The sequence below is a fragment of the Nematolebias whitei genome, chromosome 10, assembly GCF_014905685.2.
Source record: "Nematolebias whitei isolate Nwh7 chromosome 10, NemWhi1, whole genome shotgun sequence".
Classification (NCBI taxonomy): domain Eukaryota; kingdom Metazoa; phylum Chordata; class Actinopteri; order Cyprinodontiformes; family Rivulidae; genus Nematolebias; species Nematolebias whitei.
Window position 1 is genome coordinate 40,058,477 of NC_056507.1, and position 23,942 is coordinate 40,082,418.

General features: G+C 41.7%; 1 protein-coding gene across 1 annotated transcript in view; it reads left to right on the top strand.

The window, feature by feature from the left end:
- Positions 1-23,503, top strand: part of LOC119416411 (transcriptional enhancer factor TEF-3-like) — a 44,230-nt gene extending 20,727 nt beyond the window's left edge. The window contains exons 6-8 of the mRNA XM_037683650.1: positions 5,585-5,725; positions 10,595-10,747; positions 22,939-23,503. Of these exons, the coding sequence (XP_037539578.1) occupies positions 5,585-5,725; positions 10,595-10,747; positions 22,939-23,052 (408 nt within the window). The 3' untranslated portion in view covers positions 23,053-23,503. The remainder of the gene's footprint in view (positions 1-5,584; positions 5,726-10,594; positions 10,748-22,938) is intronic.
- The last annotated feature ends 439 nt before the right edge of the window (positions 23,504-23,942 follow it).

The following is a 23,942-nucleotide window of genomic DNA, read 5'->3' on the forward strand; positions in this document are numbered from 1 at the left end:
GGGGGGGGGGGGGGGGCTCCCTGTTAAAGGAGGTCCTTCCCTTTGAGGCTGTCTGTTCCGGCCCCAGATACGGGGGCAGAGACGACTTCACTTGTTGTGTGGCTGCTCTACCCTTCACTTCCAGTGTTGCTTGCTCCCGTGTGTTTTAATCCTTTGCCATGACACAATTAATTTTTCACCCTTTCTCAACTGTTTCTTCGCTTCTTATTCTTTCTGCATATTTTTTTTGTTGTTATTTCCTGTCTCAGCGTTTACAGTTGTTTTAGTAAAAATCCTCCTAAAGGTTTGCATGGACTCAATGGGGCTTCCTGTTTTACTACTGCCTGAGTCATCTTCTCTTGTTATTTTTGCTGATGTTTTCTTTGTCAAGTCGTCATGGTCCGTCTAGTATGTTACTTGTTTGTCGATCTGAGTTTCAAGAGGGAGCCAGGGTCCCTGAAATGTCAATGTCTGCGTCAAATTCACTGTTCATTTTGTCACGTTTTGTCTGTATAACGTAATGTTTTACACAAAATGACTCGTTTTCTTACTCGGCGGTGAGAAAACTCAAGTTCGCTCGGCGGCGAAGCAATTAAACTACCAAAATCACACCGCAAAGAGCTTCTCCTCAAACACACACACACCCACACTCTTGCTGCGCAGCTCTTTCACTCACTTCAGTCACTCTCTCTCATCCGATCTCGTTTTGAACATCTTTCAGTTTGTTTCTCACAATCAAAAAATACACTTTTTCTTCAATAATCATCAGAACCTGTCATCACCATTTAAGTTTCACTGACAGTTCATCAAAAAAAATACACTTCAATAATCAACGGAACCTGTCATCACCATTAAGTTTCTCTGACAGTTCAAAAAAATACACTTCAATAATCATCGGAACCTGTCATCACCATTTAAGTTTCTCTGACAGTTCTCACACATGTGTGGTCAACTCTTGTTCTTATTTGTGGGCAGTCACGTTCCATAGGAAAACCCAATCCAACCTGGCTACATTCCCCTGCGTCCGGGAAGAAGTTTGGGGTGCCACTCCCGACTGACAGAAGTCCCCGACTTTGTTGACTCACACAGGGGTCCCAGACCCCTAGCCCAGGTCCCCGACCTGCCTCTTTTAATCACAACTTGTATTTTCTAATCCTTGTACAAGCTTACAACCGATATATTACTTAAAAAAAAAAATTACACTCAATCTCTACTGACAAAAATATTTTACAACACGATCACTCAGTGCAACGCCATAGAGAGGATAAATATTGCTCCTCTTACCTGTTTGCTGGCCTGTGGAACTGCACTGAACAACCCGTGTTGATGTCCAATTCTCTGGTTACCAATCGTCCTTCTCCAGTATCTGACTCTCTCTGAATTAGTTCAATCTGTACTTGTTGATACCAAAAGACAAGCAGATCCAAAAGCCAAACCGATATAAATAAAGGACAAGAAAAAGTTGTGACACATCGAGCAACACAGCACAGCAGATAAGAGCGTCTTTACAGCTGTCAGCAGCAAGCTGGTTGATCCACTGTGAGAAGGTGATATTTATAAGACTGAGCTGAATACAGCACCTCAGACTGAAGAAGTATTTCAGATGAAAGACAAAACATTTCTTTTTTTTTTTTTTTTAGTTTTTGTTTTTTTGGTTTGTTTTGTGTTTTGAATGTCTAGAGGACCAGACTTAACTTCTTTTTTTTTTTTTTTTTTTTTAAGAAATCTTGAGTTTGATTCTCCAAATGGACAGTGCTCATTATTTTCTTGCCCATAAATATAGATTTTGATTTAATGTGTAAATTTGATTATAGATGTCTACTAAAAGTTTAGCTCAATTTCAAGCTAGTCATTTTTGGAAGTTTCTTGGTCATTAGGACATCATTTCAACTCAAAAGAGCTTGGGGACTATGTACGACAGTCTGAGAATAGGTATAAACCAGGGATGCGCAATATTGGATTTTTGGCCAATATCCGATATGCCGATATGTTAAAACTTATTAGGCTGATAACGGATACCAATGTTTATTTTCCTAGACCTACTTTCAGAGACTACATAGCTTTCTCTGCTGTGGAATTAAAATACTACATTATTCTGCATGGTCATTGTCAGTGTGGCCTGCTACCAAATGCAGATGCCAAAAGGGGCAGAAAATTATGTAACACTTTAACTTGGATTATGTTTAATGTCAAATTTCTTCATGCCATTTACTCTCTCTTAACACAATGACAACACTGAGAACAGTGCAAATTTTTTAATTTTCACAAATCTAAACTCAACCTGTTCACAAGCGAATATCGGTGAGTTTTTTTGATGGCATGGTTGATGTCTAATATTTAACTTTTTTGCTAATATTGTCCGATACCAAAACCATGCCGATAATATTGTGCATAGTAGAAACAATCATATACACTCCAGGTGAACCCTTTTTATTATCGTGGTATATTTCTTGCCATTAAAGGCCTAGTGAAAGGTGAAAGTGACTGAAAGAGTGAAAAAAAGTGATTGGGCTTATTTACACAATGGTAAAATATAGTTTTTACTACTATGGTTTGGAACAGTGGACTCTATGAATGTCAAGTTCAAAGTGCCGCCTTGCTTCTCATACCACTAAATGGGTGTGTGTGGCATTACCCTGCTCACATGCTTGACATCCACGTTATTTATTGTAAAAAGATAAAAGACATTGGTGAATGGTGCTATGTTGGAAAGGGCCTTCTCCAGTCCTTGGGAAGAGCAGCTGGTCAAACCACGGTATTCAATTCCAGGGTGAGGTAAAGGAGGGCACGAGTACCCGCACAAGGCAGTAATGGAGAGCAGCAGATAGAAATAGGGACACAGACAGTGAGAGCAAGAGATACAGATTGCAGGAGAAATTCTGGGTGACATGTCACCAACAAGTCGTTCATCAGTGAAATAGTACCCTCTTAATTCATGTCAGAGCCTGGTGGAGTCAATGGTTATGACATGTGCAGCTCTGTGCCAGATGAAAAAACAAGCTCATGACACTGTCCCTCCTTGGTTTGTTCATCTTTTCATATCCCGAGGGGGTCGTCCAGTTGTCAAGGCATCCATGACAAAAGACACAAATGCTAGTAAACACCAGGACATTTTGACACCATGGGGAAAAATGCTGCAATATTCTTAGCCTTTAAAATCTTTGCCAAACCTAAAAGTGCTACAAATTCATATAATTCCTTATAAAAGAAGTGAGAAGTGGATTTGATGTTGCTGCTTCCAGAGGGCAGGTTATGACTCGAGGTGTGTGCTATGGCGCAGGTTGGCATGGTGACAGTGACAGGCGGCTGACCCTCCTCCAAAGCTATGGTATTCTAGATTAAATTTCCAGCAAAGCCCCCACTCCCCCCATCTGTTAGCCACTGGCTGCCCCGCCTTCCCTCCTCTCTCCTTCAGCGCCTGTGGCCCTGTCCTAATGGATTGTCTCACGCCTTTGAAGTGCAGGGGGAATCCGATTTGAAGTGGCTCTGCTAAATTGTTACACAGCCAGCCTGCCCGCCATGATCTAATCAACCAATTGCACGCTGATATTGTAATTGGATGAATTCCCTCGCAGGCTGTTAAGGAAGCAGGGAATGGCAGTTTGGGGAGGGCCACTAGGCCCCAGGGATGAAGACAAATAGAGAAATTACATGAGCGCGAGATGAAGACAAAAGGGAAGCTGAAGGCATGAAGGAGGCTGAGCGGTGTCTCAATGGCCTATTAGAAGACAAGAGCCCAACAGGGTAAATGGTAAAACAGCCCAGCTGTCTGACAGAGGAGATTTTACCTGTCTGTTCCAAAATCTGATTATCTCAATTCAAAGTTTAACCAGGGGGAGGATAAGAGGGGGGTCAATATGCTTCCATCCACATCCACATGTGTGGGGGTCACACTTTTGGCTACCTTTAAATTAAACTTGTAAGGGTGATTTTTTGTTGTAGAACGTTAAGACCTTTAATATATATTTGAACATGTTTCTATTGTAAAAACACCTAATCACATAAAGTACCAAATGTACCAAAATCTTGTTTTGCAATTGTTTGGAATTTGTACATTCATATCTAAAACAAACAGCCAAATGCATGCATGCATTCCCACAAAAACAATGCAAATTCCTTTTTCTACACATGAACTGGAATTACTAAGGACCCAAGATCAACATTATTTTGTCCATTCTTTAACAATTTAAACCTAAAACACTTAAATTGAATTGAGGTAAATGTGACAAAAATCTACCCTACACTAAACAAATCATTCAGTGAGTACCCTAACCCTTTGTGATTTTGTTTTTAATAATTGCTATTTCTAATATATTCATTCAGATGTGAATGTGATAAATAACAGCTGCAAAGAGTAAGCAGTGGAAGCCTGCATGTTTAAACAAACCAAAAAAAAAAGTTAAATAGAAGTAGATATTACTTTATCCTGATGCATGCTCAATAATCCAGGTAGAAAAATCCAAAAAAGTTTCATCTGGTCCTCTGGACATTCAAAAAAACAAAAAACAAAACAAAGCAAAAAAATCTAGAAACGTTTCGTCTCTCATCCAAGAGACTTCCTCAGTCTGAGGTGCTGTTTTCAGCTCAGTCTCTTAAATAGCACCTTCTCAGAGTGGATCAACCAGTTTGCTGCTGACAACCAAAACCAGCTGATCACATGCTCAAGAAGGACCATCAGCCTAACAATGGGTCATTAGCACACCGATGGCTGTTTACTACTCACAGAGGGCTGAGTGATACTAGCAATCACAGCATTGTAAGAGGGGGACAGTTGAACCCGGAGGCCTCCACCCCTGTTTAATGATGGACGATTTCTTTTCACAAAGATGGCCTCCTTTACTCCTCTCTCAAACCATCGTTCCTCTCTGTCCAGGATGTGCACATCTTCATCCTTGAAAGAGTGACCGCTGGCCTGGAGATGAGTGTAGACCGCAGAGTCCTGGCCTGATGATGTTGATCTTCTGTGCTGGGCCATCCTTTTGGCCAGTGGCTGTTTAGTTTCCCCGATGTAAGACTGATCACAGCCCTCCTGACACTGAACAGCATACACAACATTACTCTGTTTGTGCCGGGGGACTGGATCTTTGGGATGAACCAGTCTTTGCCGTAATGTATTTTGGGGTTTAAAAGCCACTGGGACGTTATGTTTAGAAAATAAACGTCTCACTTTCTCTGATACCCCCTCAACATACAGATTGAACTTTTTTGGATAGATCTTTGTTTTCCTGGCATCAGGTGATATCTGATGACCCTCTTTGAGAAAACATGCTTAATCCACACAGGTCTGTAAGGTCCAGTAAATAGGTTACTGATTGATTTATAGCAGGTAAAGCAGGACACACAGGTGCTTCTCCCAAAAATATCAGATCCTATAATCTGTAGTGCTGCTCATTTAGTTTCTCTAAAACAGTAAAGTATCCAACGAAGTGTTGAATAATTTTCAAAAGGTTTTAACATAAAAAAGTGAGTGGAAAATTAAAAAAAAATGTGAAAAAAATGACTGAAACTTAAATGCAACATGAACTGTAGACAAGGTAAACTGACAGGACAGCAGGTTAAAACACATTTTGTTTGGTTGATCCCATTATCTGTTTCTTCCTTGAAGGCGGACCTGAGTGTGAACCTACAGGATGACAGCAGCTTTTTTTATGGCGTGTCCAGCCAGTATGAGAGCTCTGAGAACATGATCATTACCTCATCCACCAAGGTCTGCTCCTTTGGCAAACAGGTGGTGGAGAAAGTGGAGGTAAGTCAAGTCTTTTTTATAATACAAATTGTCAGAGTTAAATAGGGTTAGGTATATCAAGTGCATATTCTCTTTGATTTGGTTGGTAATTATTTGAATATGCTTCTAATTTTCCACCACCTTGAGTCCCGTCTTGCCCTGTCTCCAATCCACCTATCAGCCACTGCTCCAAATACAACAAGAAGACCAACTTACATTCATGCTCATGTGTGTGTTTTTCATTCCTTACTCATACAGAGATAATGAATATATCTCATCAGTATAACAATAAACTGTTACTCTGAAAGAAAGCAGCTTAACAAGCTCTCGTCTTAGCAGCCTCGTTATGACTGCCTGTTTTCAGTTTTTGCTTTTTAAAAATGACCATGTGCACATGATTGGGATGAAGACCCCCCCCCCCCAACACACATACACACACACGCACACGTGTGTGTAGGATAAATAATAGAAAAAATTTATATACACAGGTGCTAGTCATAAAATTAGAAAATCATGAAAAAGTTGATATATTTCAGTAATTCCATTCAAAAAGTGAAACTTATATTTTATATTCATTCATTACACACAGCATAGGCAGCGCAACCATTATATGTGAAGGGGACAAGTCCCCCCCACATAAAAAAAAAACGCTCATTTGGACCCCCCACTTTTACTATAAAACATTAGTTCAGGCGGCGCAGTTTCTCTTTCTTCGTGAACGAATCCATTCCACTTGATTAATAGGATAATATTCAAGCTACTAAAACTCCACTCCAGATTTTCCTGGTTACCTCCAACTCTCCACCGTCTCCACCTGCCTCTTGCCTCGGCAGAAAACGCGCACAGGTGGAGGAGGTGGAGGTACCTGTGTTACTCGCTCGCCAGTTTAGCAGCTTAGTGCGGGCAGTGGTTGACCAGGGGGTTGATCATAAACATATATTCATGTTAGGAGGATGCTTGAGAGGAGCTACATCTGTAGCATGTGAGCTGTAACTGTGACGCTGTCAGACGCTGCAGGTGTAAGAGACTGTGTGTTCAGCTGCATTAAAATTGAAATGTCTTTAAAATCCCACACCTTATTGTCCTCAAGTTTCATGAGAAACATCATTTAGATGAGTAGTGTTGAACACAAGTAAAGAAAGTCCAGTGGTGATGTTTTTTATTTCTCTATAAAGACAAATAGTGCCGATCTGACGCTTTGTATTAAAGTGTATTAAAGTTAAAATGTCTTTAAAATCCACAGATGAATTTACACAAACTTGGTGAGAAACAAGTTTTAAATGTGTGGAATTAAAGGAAATCTAGGTGAAATGCTGCTTTTTTGTTCACTAAAGTGAACACCTTTTTTTATGTGCGCACACATGTGCACGTGCTGACTGCCAAACCAGCTGCTCACATAATCAAGGAGGACCATCAGCCTAACGATGGATCATTAGCACACTGATGGCTGTTTGCTATTCAAAGGGGGCTGAGTGGTACTAGCAATAACAGCACTGTAAGAGGGGGACAGTTGAACATGGAGGCCTCCACCCCTGTTTAATGATAGACGGTTTCTTTTCACAAAGATTCTTTTAATCTAATTCTTTTAATTTTGATGATTATAAATGACAACTAATGAAAACCCCAAATTCAGTATCTCAGAAAATTAGAGTATTACTTAAGACCGATTAAAAAAAAGATTTTTAGAAATGTTGACCAACTGAAAAGTATGAGCATGTACAGCACTCAATACTTAGTTGAGGCTCTTTTTGCCTGGATTACTGCAGCAATGCGGCGTGGCATGGAGTCGATCAGTCTGTGGCACTGCTCAGGTGTTATGAGAGCCCAGGTTGCTCTGATCGTGGCCTTCAGCTCTTCTGAATTGTTATTGCTTGTTCCGAAGTCAGGTTGCGGGGGCAGCATCTTGAGCAGGGAGGTCCAGACATCGCCTTCCACAGCCTCCTCTTCCAGCTCTTCTGGGAACACCAAGTTGTTCCCAGGCCAACTGAGAGACATAGTCTCTCCAGCATGTCCTGGGTCTTCCCCGGGGTCTCCTCCCAGTCAGACATGCACAAAGCACCTCCCTAGGGAGGTGCCCAGGAAGCATCCTTTCCAGTTGTCCGAACCACCTCAACTGGCTCATCTCGATTTGGAGGAGCAGCCGTTTTACTCTGAGTTTCTCCCAGATAACTGAACTTAAGATATACATCCATCCATCCTTTATTTTTACCTGCTTCTTCCTTCTTGGGTCACGGGGGCCGCCGGTGCCCATGTCCAGTAACCACCATGCGAGAGGCGGGGTACATGCTGGACAGGCCGTAAGTCCATCACAGGGACACATAGAGACAAACGAGACAAACAACCATTCGCTCTCTCTCTCTCACACCTAGAGACAATTTAGAGTTACCAATCATCCTAACATGCATGTTTTTGGTCTGTGGGAGGAAACCGGTGTACTCAGAGAAAACCCCCACACACACGGAGAGAACATGCAAACTCCACCCAGAAAAGCCCCTGGACTGGGATTTGAACCAGGGTAACCTGCTCACTCAGAGGCAGCAGCTCTACCAATTGTGCCACCGTGCTGCCTGAACTTAAGATAAAATGAGATAAGATAAGATAGAAATGTATTGATCCCACAGGAAATTGTTGTGCCAGAGTTTCAGTACAAAGAACATACAGGAGGGAATAACATAATTATTAAAAAAATAACAGAGAATATAAAAATACCAACAATTAGGATCTAAAATAACTTCTTACCCTATCTCTAAGGGAGAGTCCAGCTACCCTGTAGAGGAAACTCATTTCAACCGCCTGTATCCACTATCTCATTCTTTCAGTCACTACCCAGAGTTCATGAGCATAGGTGAGAGTAGGAACGTAGACCGACCGGTAAACAGAGAGCTTTGCTTTACAACTCAGCTGTCTCTTCACCACAACAGACCGGCACAGAGTCCACAATACCTCAGACGCTGCACCAATCGATCTGTCAATCTCATGCTTCATTCTTCCCTCACTTATGAACAAAACCCCGAGATACTTGAACTCCTCCACTTGAGGCAGAACCTCACCTTCAAGCTGAAGAGAGCAATCCACCCTTTTCCAACTGAGGACAATGACCTCAGATTTAGAGGTGCTGATTCTCATCCCAACCGCTTCACACTCGGAAGTGAACCGCTAGAGTGAGAGATGAAGGTCACGGCACGATGACGCCAACACGACCACATCATCTGCAAAGAGCAGAGATGGACTCCTTCTGCCCGCTGGCTGCACCGAGAAATTCTGCCCATAAAAATTATGAGCAGAATCTGTGACAACGGGCAGCTCTGGCAGAGTCTAACTCCAACCCTGAAGGGGTCCGACTTACTACTGGCAACATATATTATAGCAACATATATAAAGGCAGCACGGTGGCGCAACTGATAGAGCTGCTGCCTCTCAGTGAGCAGGTCCCTGGTTCAAATCCTGGTCTGGGGGCCTTTCTGGGTGGAGTTTGCATGTTCTCTCTGTGCATACGTGGGTTTTCTCCAGGTACTCTGGTTTCCTCCCACATACCAAAACGTATGTTAGGCTGACTGTTAACACTAAATTGTCCCTAGGTGTGAGTGAGCGAGTTAATGGTTGTTTGTCTCGTTTGTCTCTATGTATCCCTGTGATGGACTTGCGACCCATCCAGGGTGTACCCCATAAACTACTACTTGTACTCCTACTTCGTGGTTTTTCACTTAATGCGGAGCTTCAGGGTACAGATCCTCTGTGATAAACGAGGGACTACTGTATACATAAATTCTTCAAAATTGTTCATTTTAACCTCACTATAAATATTCAAAAATCATAATTTGTCACTACAAATCATCAAACTATCAGTCTACAGACCGGCCTCTGTTGTCTTTTCTTTCTCAGTGAATACATTTCTATTGCTAATGCCACTAGTTACTTCTTCAAGGGATAGTTCAGATATTTTGAAGTGGGTACTGAGGAAAGTTTTAATTTCTTCTTTTTTAGATGACTCGGCTTCAGTTTTAAGAAAGTTTAATTCTGACCGGATTGACCAGCCATTAGCTGGATGGCTGGATCCAGCTAATGGCCATCCAATGCCCATTAAATTGTGGATTTAATTTAAACATTAAATCCTGTCAGAAAGTTTAATTCTGACCTGATTGACCAGCTAGTTCGAGTGTGACCAAGACCAAACGATGCTCTGTGAAACAAATCAAACATCAAAAATGTCATTGTGGTTCATACGAAAAAAATTAATAAACTGACAGTGCACAACAGTCAATTAGAAACAGCAAATGATTTACAAGATGTTGTTTTACCGATCAGGTCATGTAATAGTAATTTTTTGTCACCATCACCTGTAAAGAACCATTACCTTCTTGAGTCAAGAGCTGCTTTCGGTAGAAGTGGATTTCAGTCTTTACAGCTGATTTATGATTAAAAAAACAATACAACAACAAAAATAAACCTTATTCACAGACTGACTACATTCTGTATTTCCTGGTAACTTATACACAGTGCCCTACCCCCACACACGGCTGAAAGATTGAACATTATTAAAACAAACACACACACATGCTGCACATGCATACACATACACACATTTATACCTTACTAGAGCCATCAGCCTCAGTAGACCTCATGATGATATTTAATGTTTGTGTTATATGATTAGGGTTGTCAAGAGAAATATGTTTATTGTTAAATCCAGCTTGATGAATTAGATGTATTGCATTACTCACATTACAGCGTATCAAGTAGACTCAGTGTTTCCATTGAAGTGTATGTGGTAGATATATCCAGACAGCATATTCTATTTTTTATGTGTTTTAAATGCTCTTTTATTATAATATATGTTTTTAGATAACGGATAATTGAACTGTGCACCTTAATACGTTTATTTTTCTGCAGACAGAGTATGCACACTTCGAGAATGGGCGCTATGTATTTCGGATCCACCGATCCCCATTATGTGAATACATGATCAATTTCATCCACAAACTTAAACACCTCCCTGAGAAATACATGATGAACAGTGTTCTGGAAAACTTCACTATTCTACAGGTAAAAATTGAGCAGCAGGATTAAAAATGCATGTTATTGTGTTACTTGCATTTTTATGCATGTTACTTTCAAGTTACTGTGATATCTAGACAGGAGTAGTTTAACATTAAAAAAACTACTTTTTGACCTTCTTGCTGTGACTTTAACATCTCAAGACAAAGTTCCTGAATAGTCTGAAAACCTTGATTGTGTTAAATCATTTACACCCTGACTCCTGACCTTTGCTGTTCTTGTATTAGTAGTACACAGTGATTTCCTATCCACCTCATTCCTAGCCTCTATGCTGTTTTGTGTGAATTATGGGCACAACTTCCGGCATGGACCAAAACCAGTGTTTGTTTATGTGTGAACAGTAAGAGCTAATGTATTTTCTCAGAGAACTGGATTAAATTTAAACATGTAGGAACACCACCGGTCAGAGCTCAAACAGGACAATATAATCATACCTGATGAGGACGAGGGATGGAGGACGAGCTGAAGAAGTGGCTGTAAATTACATCTACTAGCATATTTAGCTACATCTTCTAGCATATTTAGCTACATCTACTAGCATATTTAGCTACATCTACTAGCATATTTAGCTACATCTACTAGATATTTAGCTACATCTACTAGCATATTTAGCTACTTCATTCACTCAATTCTTCTGACAGTGAAGTGATGAACAACCTGAAAAGCTGTGAGGTGTATCAGTATCTACACAGTAATAAGGTCGGTGATGTTTTATTAAAAGAGGTGGAACACAAAATTATTTATCTTAAAACAGACACAGAGCCCAGACAAAGCCTTAAAGTCCTCCATCACTGAGTTCGGGTTAATTACAGAGAAAATCATAAAACAGAAGACAAACAAATGCTATAATGCTGTGTCCTCCATACACTTGAAATCACACCTGATATTCTCATCACATTGTTTTCAATCCATCTGAGGATCCGGCATCTCTTCGCCGGTGGTTTATTGTAGTCCAGACACAAAGTAGGATGCAGGTTTTCCTCTGTTGGCCGCTTGTCAACAAAGTGAAATGAGCTCACATACAGAGTTTTGAGTGGTCTCTTCAAGTTCACATTTTTCAGCCAAATTCTTCTTAATTCCTCATCTGTAGGTAGGAGATGAAACTATAGCTCTTTTCACAGGAACACTCTTTTTGTTTTGGGTCTGTGTTCAAACTCTGTTTTTGTAACCACTGATTTAGTTTGGTCTGGTTGTTCCTGCAACCACAAACACAACAGGTACCTGAACTCAGCACGGACATTTTGTAAACTTTATGGTTATTAAATAAATGTAAACAAAACAAAAACAGAGTTTTATCTGTTAAACTGAATGCAAATTACTTTCAAATAAACCGTGGTCCATGCTCTGCTGCCATGGTGAACCAATGCTTCCTGTGTGACAAGAAGTTGTACCCACAATCACAAAATGGGGGTGCGGAAGCTCTGATCGGCATAAAACTTTGCCAAAATGATATTTATTACATAAACTACACCAAGTAAACGTTTTTACTCACCTACAAAGTTACGCTGGTAGCAAATTTTGCATGTGAAACCCAAGGTGAACTTTGAAAATTTAGCACATTTTGAATTTTGAGCTGATTTTTTCAGGCACAGTTCAGATCGTTTTGACAGTTCTCCAAAATCAAAATGTCAACCTTTCTGGTCGATTTCATACAGAGTTAGACACCCTGATCTGCATTTTGCAAACGCTAGGAATCGCGGTCTTTAAAAACGATGACGTCATCAAGTGAGGCTGCGGTCAGCAGCGCTTATAGTATAAGTAGGCACTTGGACAAGTGCCTACTTATACAGCTGAACCCCAGGAATAAGGTGGATAGAAGGTAAATAACTAGCATAATCTAAAAAAAGTTAAATCTGGTCATCTGGACACTAAAGAAAAAACAAAACAAACAAACAAAAAAATTGTAGAAACGTTTCATCTTTCATCCAAAAGACTTCTTCAGTCTGAGGTGCTGTATTCAGCTCAGTCTTATAAATAGCACCTTCTCGTAGTGGATCAACGAATTTGCTGCTGACAGCCACAACCAGCTGCTCACGTGATCAAGGAGGACCATCAGCCTAACGATGGATCATTACCACCCTGATGGCTGTTTGCTATTCACAGGGGGCTGAGTGATACTAGCAATAACAGCATTGTAAGAGGTGGACAGTTGAACACGGAGGTCTCTGCCCCTCTGTTTGTGCCGGGAGACTAATATTGTGTATGCTGTTCAGCGTCAGGAGGGCTGTGATCAGTCTTACATCGGGGAAACTAAACAGCCACTGCCCAAAAGGATGGCTCAGCACAGAAGATCAACATCATCAGGCCAGGACTTTGCGGTCTACACTCATCTCCAGGCCAGCGATCACTCTTTCAGGGATGAAGATGTTCACATCCTTGATAGAGAAGAATGATGGTTTGAGAAAGGAGTAAAGGAGGCCATCTTTGTGAAAAGAAATCATCCATCATTAAACAGGGGTGGAGGCCTCCGTGTTCAACTGTCCCCCTCTTACAATGCTGTTATTGGTAGTAGGGCATTAACAGAGTACTCGAGTAATCTACACATCGATTGCTAGGACATCTATCGAGGTTAAAAATGTTACGTTGAGTATCCATAGTGATGTCATATTATGTGACCACCGTATGACCGTAGGGGGCGGTGTTGCACTGTTGCAGGTCACAGAGTATGGTGTAACACTGGGTCCATTCTACCGAACTAGAATCAGTTTCGGTGTAAGTTTCGTTTTTGACGTGCTGCATGTTTCTTCACGTTTGCAGCTTAATAATAATAACTAATAGTTTAGTTTTTCCTGTGACTTATTTGTAGTATGATAAATGGTAGGAGCATAATATACGCTCCCTGTCAGGATTTGTGGTCAGGGACGAACCCAGTTGTGCAGACAGGACTCAACTCGGCAGATTACAAAAATAAACATTTTTAATGACGAATAAAGAACAAAATAATAAGCTGACGTGGCAGCAAAACTTACAGCAATAGAAGGCTCAGGGGGGGAAACTCAGAAAGGACTCCGGAAGCTCAGGGAAGACTCAGGAGACGCAGGAGAACACGGGATACCCAACGAGTACGACGCGACAAGGAACAAGACTGAACAGACGGCTTATATACAGGGACAAGACGAGACGTGATTACAAACAGCTGTGACGAGACAAGGGTGGCACCAATTAAACTAAAGAGAAAACACTAGGGAAACACAGACACAAACCGAGCCACCAAATGGTACCATCCTTACAGTACCCCCCCTCAGGGACGCCCCAGGCGTCCCCAAAAAACCCCCCTCCCGAAGGACTTGGGCGGGTGGAGGGCGGCACTGCAAGGGTGGAGGGCCCGAGGAAACACAAGGAAGAAAACAAAGACCTGACAAAAACTAAGGCAAAACACAAGCAGGAAAACACAAAAGATCTGAACGGTCAAGAGACCGTCCCTAGAGTCATTGTTCCGGCGGGCGGCCGGGAGGCCGTCCATCAAGCCGGGCCAGGTCAGGGGGGCGGCCGGGAGGCCGTCCATCAAGCCGGGCCAGGTCAGGGGGGGCGGCCGGGAGGCCGTCCAACACATAGGACCTTGGAGGCCGCGGCAGGCGGCGATGACGACTTGGAGGCCGCGGCAGGTGGCGATGATGACTTGGAGGCCGCGGCAGGCGGCGATGATGACTTGGAGGCCGTGGCAGGCGGCGATGATGACTTGGAGGCCGCGGCAGGCGGCGATGACGACTTGGAGGCCGTGGCAGGCGGCGATGACGACTTGGAGGCCGTGGCAGGCGGCGATGACGACTTGGAGGCCGCGGCAGGCGGCAAAGAGACCCTGGAGACCGCGGCAGGTGGCGAAGAGACCCTGGAGGTCGCAGCTGGTGGCGAAGAGACCCTGGAGACCGCAGCTGGCGGCGAAGAGACCCTGGAGACCGCAGCTGGCGGCGAAGAGGCCTTGGGGGCCGCATCCGGCGGCGAAGAGGCCTTGGAGGCCGCATCCGGCGGCGAAGAGACCTTGGGGACTGCAGCGTGCGCCTTGGGGCTCTGGAGAACTGCAGCGTGCGACTTGGGACTCTGGAGAACTGCAGTGTAAAACAAAGAGTCCTGGGGAGCTGCAGCTTGCATCATAGAGTCCTGGGGAGCTGCAGCATACAGCATGGGAGCCTGGAGAGCTGCAGCAGATAGCGTGGGAGCCTGGAGAGCTGCAGCAGACGGCGTGGGAGCCTGGAGAACTGCAGCAGATGGTGTGGGAGCCTGGAGAGCTGCAGCAAACGGCGTGGGAGCCTGGAGAGCTGCAGCGTGCGACGAGGGGACCTTGGAAGTTGCAGCAGGAGACGAGGGGACCTTGGAGGTTGCAGCTGCTGTCATGGAGGCCTGGAGCTCTGCAGCAGACGGCGGAGAGGCCTGGAGCTCTGCAGTAGATGGCGGAGAGGCCTGGAGCTCTGCAGCAGACGGCGAAGAGGCCTGGCTCTGCGGCGGCGGCAGGAACTGACTCTTCTGCGGCAGCGGCAGCGGCAGCGGCGGCGGCGGCAGGAACTGATCTTCTGCGGCGGCGGCAGCGGCAGGAAACAGGAACAGATGCTGAGTCTTCTGAGGCGACAGGAGCAGGTGCACCAGCGGCGAGGCGCTCAGCAGGCGGACCAGCGGCGAAGGTGATGGGTGCAGGAGTCAGAGGAGCAGAGGAGAGTTCAGAGACGGTGGTGAAAAAAGGTGCAGGATGATCTATGGGTTCAGAATGAGTATTAGTGACCCTGGGTGTGCTGAGAGTCCTAATTTCTATTAATAACTGATTATATTCTGGGAGCAGAATAAGAGCAGGCCATGAAACTAAAAACTTCTCCATCAGGGAAAATATGACGTCTGAACAGTCCGGGTTATGTTTAGCATTAATAAATGAATCTAGTAAAGTCTGGTTTATAAATGCAAGATCATGGGGTGAATATGTGACTGACGGATAAATGTCTCTATGTGAGGGTGTGGTGTCAGGTGTCGCCCCCACCGGAAACCTGGGAGGTGGGGCGGCGGAACACGCCCCCACAGAGTCACTGGGAGTATGCACAGGAGGCACGGTCAGGCTGGGTTGGACAGCCGCGGCGCGGTGTGACGGTGAGAGGCCGGACTCCGCCCCCACCAGAAACCTGGAAGGTGAGGCCACGGAATCCGCCCCTGTGACGTCAAATGGACCGGACTCGCCGAACCTAACAGGAGTGGACCGGGGCTCCCGCGGGACGTCGGACCTCGCCCCCACCGGAAACCTGAGAGGTGAGGCGGCGGACCCGGCTCCCACAGAAACACCAAAACCAACTCTAAAATTCTGCTCAGCCGACGAGACCGGACCGGTCGCCGCGGACTGCCCCCGGGACCGCTTTCTACCTCCCCGGCGACGGCGGGAGAGTCGGGGGACAGGAACAAAACAGAACTCATCCTCGATTTCTTCGTCCTCCCCCGACGTCCACCCCGAATAGCCGGGCGAGGCGGACTCAGAAACAGGGGTCTGGTGGCTTCCCTGGTGCCGAGCCCTGTTTTCCTCGAGGACCAGGAGTGGTGAAGACAGGATTTCCACCTCCTGGTCATAACGTCCTTGTGGGCGGACGGGCCTGGTGCAGAACCCGCCGCACCGGATTGTGGGCTTGCTCATCTCAAGAGGCTTGGAGGAGAAAAAGAAAAAAGGTAAGTTACAGAGAGAATCCTGCCCTCTGGGTTCTGATATGTGGTCGCGTCGTAATGTCAGGATTTGTGGTCAGGGACGAACCCAGTTGTGCAGACAGGACTCAACTCGGCAGATTACAAAAATAAACATTTTTAATGACGAATAAAGAACAAAATAATAAGCTGATGTGGCAGCAAAACTTACAGCAATAGAAGGCTCAGGGGGGGGAACTCAGAAAGGACTCAGGAAGCTCAGGGAAGACTCAGGAGACGCAGGAGAACACAGGATACCCAACGAGTACGACGCGACAAGGAACAAGACTGAACAGACGGCTTATATACAGGGAAAGACGAGACGTGATTACAAACAGCTGTGACGAGACAAGGGTGGCACCAATTAAACTAAAGAGAAAACACTAGGGAAACACAGACACAAACCGAGCCACCAAATGGTACCATCCTTACACTCCCAATGTTTTGTTGGTCTTTTTTTTTGTAAATAATTACCTTTTTTTGCAGTTTTATTTATTTATTTATTTTTGTATCTTGAGATCTTTGATGTCATCAAATACTCGAGTTCTACTCAGGTTTTATAATGTTAATGTCGAGTTTAAAAATTATATACTCTTTCAACCCCTAATTGCTAGTATCACTCAGCCCCCTGTGAAAAACAAACAGCTATCAGAGTGCTAATGATCCATCGTTAGGCTGATGGTCGTCCTTGATCATGTGAGCAGCTGGTTTTGGCTGTCAGCAACAAACTGGTTGATTCACTACGAGAAGGTGCTATTTATAAGACTGAGCTGAATACAGCACCTCAGACTGAAGTAGTCTTTCGGATGAAAGACGAAACGTTTCTACAATTTTTTTTTTGTTTGTTTGTTTGTTTTTTGAATGTCCAGAGGACCAGATTTAACTTTTTCAGATTTTTCTACTTGAATTGTTGACCATGCATCAGGGTAACTAGCATAACATATAATAAACCTCTTGTTTTTATTACCTCACAGATGTTTCTATGTTTTAAATGTTTCTGATTTATTTCACACTAAGAGAAATAAAAATGATCAAGAAAATACATTTTTACTTTGTTTTATTAAAATTATTTTGCTTGAAAAAAAATCTTTAGAACTAAATCATTTTTTCTAAATGTGCACTCTACTCGGTAAAACTGTTAAAACATGTTTTGTAAATACATCATTTTTCATATAAATTTTTGCATGTAAATTTTTGATTTTTGATTTGATTGGTTGAATTTTAGAATCAAGTCAACCCAATTCAAGATGGCAGCCATCAACTTTAACAAACACAAAAACGACAAAGTCAGCCAAATGTACAGATATTCATCTAAAAGTGTGGCCTCTAGGCTGACAGTTATCCCCAGCTCATACTCCAAGAGCTTACTGATTGCAAAAGATATACGTTTAAAACTCAGTTATAACTGTTATAGTCAGCTGTTTGTCTGTTAGCGACAAGAAAAAATGAAATGTCTTCCTTCAAGTTTTAATTTTAGACTGTCTTCTCTGTCGTATTGTATCCATGAAGTGAGTTGGACTTTTATGAAAAAGTTTCTGTGCTTTTTGAATGCTGAGAGGAAAAGTGAACTGAGTGGACTGTGTTACATAGCAACCGCACTATCCTCAACAACAGGGTTCAAAGAAATTTGTGTTCCAACCACTGAAGGCTGCATTCCTACAAAGCAACATAGAGGGGGACAATGACCATATTGAGCCCACGCTGACAGCCACACGGCAGCATGTCATTAGGTGTCTCAATGAGCTGATTTAGCTCATATTGACCACAGACAGCTCATAGTCCCATACAGAACAACAGACTCACATTTTATGATGTAATGGTACAATGAATCCATATGCTTATTGTGACAAGTGCTGCATTCAGTGCAGCTTAACCTAACACAATGATTTGTTAAGCTGTGTGTACATGCAAGCTTGCTGCAGTATGGTTGAAGAGCTACACTCCTTTTGGTGGTAGAGATGGGTGTTTTAATCATTGTTTAATGAATATGATCTTGGGATGGCATTAATCTGGCCTCCAGCTCTAATATTAAAAATCTTGGTGTTATTTTTGATCAGGATATGTCTTTTATCCCCCACATTAAAAACGTTACTAGAACTGCCTTCTTCCACCTGCATAATATCACTAAAATTAGAAACATCTTATCTAAAAATGATGCAGAAAAACTGGTTCATGCATTTGTCATGTCTAGACTGGACTATTGCAATGGTTTATTATCTGGGTGTCCAAATACTTCTTTAAAACATCTTCAGTTGATCCAAAATGCTGCTGCCAGAGTCTTAACTGGAGTTAATAGGAGAGATCATATTTCTCCAGTTTTATCTTCTCTCCACTGGCTCCCTGTCAAATCCAGAATTAAATTCAAAATCTTACTTCTAACCTACAAAGCTCTCAACAACCTAGCTTAATCTTGTATTACAGATCTTATTGTTCCATATTGTCCTAACAGAGCACTTCGCTCTCAGACTGCAGGCTTATTCACAGTTCCTAGAGTTTCCAAAAGCAAAATGGGAGGCAGATCTTTCAGTTATCAGGCTCCTTTCTTGTGGAACCAACTTCCAGTTTCTGCCTGTGAGGCTGACACATTATCCAGTTTTAAGACTGGACTTAAGACTTTCCTTTTTGATAAATCCTATAGTTAGGGTCGGCTTGTTAGGCTGCCTTAAGCTTAGACTACTGGACGACAAATTGACCTCATTTCTTTGAATGAACTGTTAAAATTGAATAGTTTTCATTTGATACTATTTCTATCTTAACGTGATTCTGGACCTGCCATTGTGTATCTGTTCCTACCAAACACAGCTGGTTGAAGCAGATGTCCACTTGTCCTGAGCCTGGTTCTGCTAAAGTTTCTTCCTCATGAGGGAGTTTTTCCTTTCCACTGTCGTCTTCATGCTCGCTCAAGATGAGAGTTCTGTGATGGAGTTAAATTCAAAGCAGTCTGCTCCTCAGATAAATAACTGACGTTTTATATATGTGAATGTTTCTGTTCAGTGCCCTGAGATGATTTCCATTGGAAATTGGACAGTAGTTTTTCTGTTCCTTGTACTATACACTACATTTTCCACTGCTTTCTACAGGTTCCATGCCACAATATGAGTCAATAAAATAAAGTTTTACTGTCTAAATGTGCATTTTTACTGTAACTAGAATATTTCTGAAGATATTTTGGAGGATGCCAATGTAGCTACTGCACCAAATTTCAAAACCAACTTTGTAATATTTTAAGTAAGGAAAAAAAAAACTATTTTTATGTAGAAACTGTACAAGAAGTTTAAATAGAACAGTGATAAAAAATAATAATAATAATTTAAAAAGCTGCTTCCAGATACTCATTAGGGTCATTCTTTTAAAGACACACCTGTGTCTTGCCTTGCTGAAAGCAAACGTGAGATACAGACAGAAACAGAAGTTTCTTTGGTTAAACCCAAAGTGGTATATTAAAAAATTACCGAGTGGCAGAAGACTGACAGTCACAGCCAAAATTTATGTTTGTACAGGGTTTTGTGTAAGAGATATGGAAAGTACAATATCTGTTACTTCCAGCTTTGTAGAGAATATTATGATCTAAAAAAAAGAAAGAACAAAGGCCATAAAATCTTTGCTGTGTGCACTCTCTGTACTCTGAGCAGAGTTGTGGCAAAACAATGTCCAAGAGACACACTGGGTAAAATAAGATGGATATTTATGTTTTGATGTATAATTTGTCCATAAAAAGTTGTGGATTAATAGCATTTACAAACAATTAGAAACTTTTTGAAATTTTAAAAGGCAGAGTGTGACATCATCAAATGCTAGTTGAAAATTCCATGGAAAAGTTTATAAAAAGCATCAAATTTAAATCGTTACATTTTTCACCCTTTAAGATCCAAATTTCTATGATCTATTTAAACTTCGAATAACTCTTCTGTTGTGACGTATGTCTGAGCTGTAGTGCTCCAAACAGGTCTTGGTTTCACTTTCACTTGGTTTTCACTTGGTTTCACTTTCACTTGTTTTACTGAATTCCCCTCTGTTGGTGAAAAAGAAAAAAAATGACAAAGTTTTGTTTACATCATATAATGTACTGCTAGCAAATGTCATAGAACACTGTTCTCACACAAACTACAAATAATTTATATTCTGATGCATGATTTCTTCAAAGCTATGAATTGTAAATAAGGATAAAAATCATGACAATACAATAGGGTGATTCAGTGCTCGTGCATCGTCACCCTCAATAACTGGGGACTGCATATGCAGACATCTATTATTATTCACCTCGGAAACAGGTTTCTTAAATTTATTCATTTATATCTTATACACTTCCGTCTTTAATGCGGCCCAAAACGAATTATGTACCCCCACAAATGTTATACCAAAACAACCGGTTCAGCCCCGTAATGTGTGCCATTACTTTTAATTTGTGTTTCGAGTTACCATGGCAACATACTTTGCTAACAAATAGGCCATTTTTCCTTTTATTTTTATTTATTTATTTATTTTTTGATGGCCTCCCTTCTCCCCATCCTCTCCACACCATTATTATGAAATATTTATTATAGTGACTATCTAGTGTAGGTTTTTTTTTTTTTTTTTTTTTTTTTTTTTTTTTTTTATAAAAACGCCTCAGAACACCTCTCACACTAACTGATGCTGTGAGGTGTAGTGGACTAGGCCTCCGACCAAAACCTGCCTCTGAAGACCTTCATGGGACAGGAACTGTTATTTCATTGATTTGAATCCAGAAATACAAATTAGCTCATCCAGCAACTGTCTAATTGTATCCTGAACTAATCAATTGAAAGAACACTCTCTTTTTATATTATCATTACTATTTTACAATATCTTGATAATCAGAAGTGTGTTTAGTTCATACCATTTTTAAATGTTGAAGTGAACCACTCATTTTAAATCAACTGTGAAACAGTATGAATGATTTTTTAATCCTCATTTAAATTAGAAATCAAGTTAAATGTCTATTTTACAAAGTAATTATGCATTTTTGATCTTCTGTCTGAAATGAGAAAGAGTGATGTCGGTCAAAAGTCGGAGACAGTCAAAAACAAGTTGTTAGAACGGGCTGTCGTGTTTTTAAAACTCTCAGACAGTAAATAAGAAAACTGGCACCTGCAGTGTTTCTCACTTCGCCAAAACATTTCTCTGTCTGTTCCTAAAGCATTCTTGCTGTTTTCTTGACTTGTAAAAACCCTTTGACATCACTAGAACCACACCCCGTTCTTAACCCGTTATTTAAAATATGACTGTAGTGAAGCTACGAAGCTAACCTAGCCCCATAGAACACTACAGAGGTCACATGACCTGAGTGTAGAGACCCCTGAAGAAAACAGAAAGTCATAGTTGAATTTGTTTGAAACTCACAGAGAGTAATAATCAGATGTATTTCTAGAACTGATTAACATTTGGAGCCATTTTGATTCAAGATGGCTGCCACAGCTACCTCAGCAAACACAAAATTGACTATAACTCGGTCATTCTTTGACATATTGAGCTGAAATTTTGTATGGTTGTAGCTGACAGCGACTTGTTACATATTCCTAATGCAAATCAAATATCCAAGATGACCGCCTTAGCTAAAAGAGAAAAAAATATGATAACTCTGCCATTTTTAGAGATATTCATCTGAAATTTGGCATATTGGTAGCTGAGAATGATTCCAAATAGACCATGACTGAAAATCAAAAATCCAAGATGGCTGCCTGAGCAAAAAAGGAAAAAATACTATAAATTGGCTAATTTTAGTGATAATGAGCTGAAACTTGGTGTGATGATAGCTGAGAATGTTTCCCCATCACGTGCTGCATTAAAATAAAAAATTCAAGATGGCCACCAATGCTACTTTAAATGGCTTTAACTCAGCTATCTTTACACATATAACGCTGAAATTTGGTGAGGTTATGGCTGAGAATGTTCCCTGTTACTTACTGAATCCTAATCAAAAATCCATCTCTGATCTGGTTCTGTTCAAAGCCAAACTGAAACCTATTTATTTAAAAAGGCTTTTAATGTTTAACTTTTAGTATTTTAGTATTTAGCTTTTATTTTTACCTTCTTTAATTCTGGCTGGGTTTTAATTTGCACTGATTTATTGGGTCCTGTTTTTATTTTGTTTTATGTTGTAAAGCACCTTGGTCAATGCAAGGCATTGTTGGAAGGTGCAATACTATAGAAATAAAGTTTATTATTATTATTAATATTGTTAAAAATCTAAGATGGCTGCCTTAGCTAAAAAGAAAAAATATATAACTCAGCCATTTTTTGAGCTATTCAGCTGAAATTTGGTATAGGGGTAGCTGAGAGCAAACCCCAACATAAAGTACTGTAAAATCAAATATTTAAATCAGCAGTAGCCTGCCATTCCCCGTCAAAGTTTCTCCAGGAACTTTCTAGTGTATTAGTGATAATGGAGAAACCTCCATTCTGTTAAAGCACAAACATTTAAAATAGACCTTATTCTTTTCTTTTTTGCACACACATATTGCAGTTTCATTACCCTGGCTGTGCTGACATGAACTCTTTGTGTTTATCTGCAGGTGGTGACTAACAGAGATACACTGGAGACCCTGCTGTGCATAGCCTACGTCTTTGAGGTGTCTACTAGTGAGCATGGTGCGCAGCATCATATTTACAGGCTGGTCAAAGACTGACACAGTTCTACAGTTGGAACCTGTCACCTGTAGACCCCCTTTGTAGCACACGAGTAAGCAACAACGCCAAACAAAAGACTAGACTACTGGCTGGCACGAGCTGAAAGCTAGACTCTGTCAAGTCCGTTAGAAAACCAGAGAAACACTGGCTGCATCAGTGCATGCAGGAACATTACTACTGCTGAGGAAGACGAAGTGCATTGGGAACTTTGGAAGATGAAACGATGTGAAAAGTGACAAAAAGTGGAATAAAACAGGAGGAGGACCATGAGCTCTCTATACCAAAGGAGCCAAACAAAATGTGCATGAGAGAGTTGTCATGGTGGTATTTTTCATCTTGTTTTACCGAAGCTTGTTTGTGATTTAATTATTTTATATGTGCATGCAGGGCTGTTTGCAACAGGAACAGTTGGTGGCCTCAAGGTGCCATCTATTGACTTAAATAAATATTACAGTGAGACAAACATAAGAAAAATACCTCTTTTGCACATTCATTGAAAATCACGGTGTCCATGTGCCATTGTTTTGTGTTTCTACAGCCTTTAAAAGATTATGTACATGGCCACATCCCTCTCCTCTGTCACAGGTCTGACAAGTGACTGAACTCTGGTTGCAGTTTATTGTTTAATGTTCCTGTATACTTACCTTTGATTGGCAACTCTCTCACTATAACGTAAGGCACATATTAAAACTGCTAACTTGAACTGGATGGAGCTCTGCAAGCTGACTGTGTTTGTAAGCTGCACTGTCAGATGAAAATACAAGTTTCTACAAATTTCTCTGTTGATGGTTTTTGTCTGAACCTAATAACATACAGAGATGGATACATCTGTTAGTGCTCTTTCACAATAGTAATAATAATAATAATAATAAATGGCAGCATGGTGGCG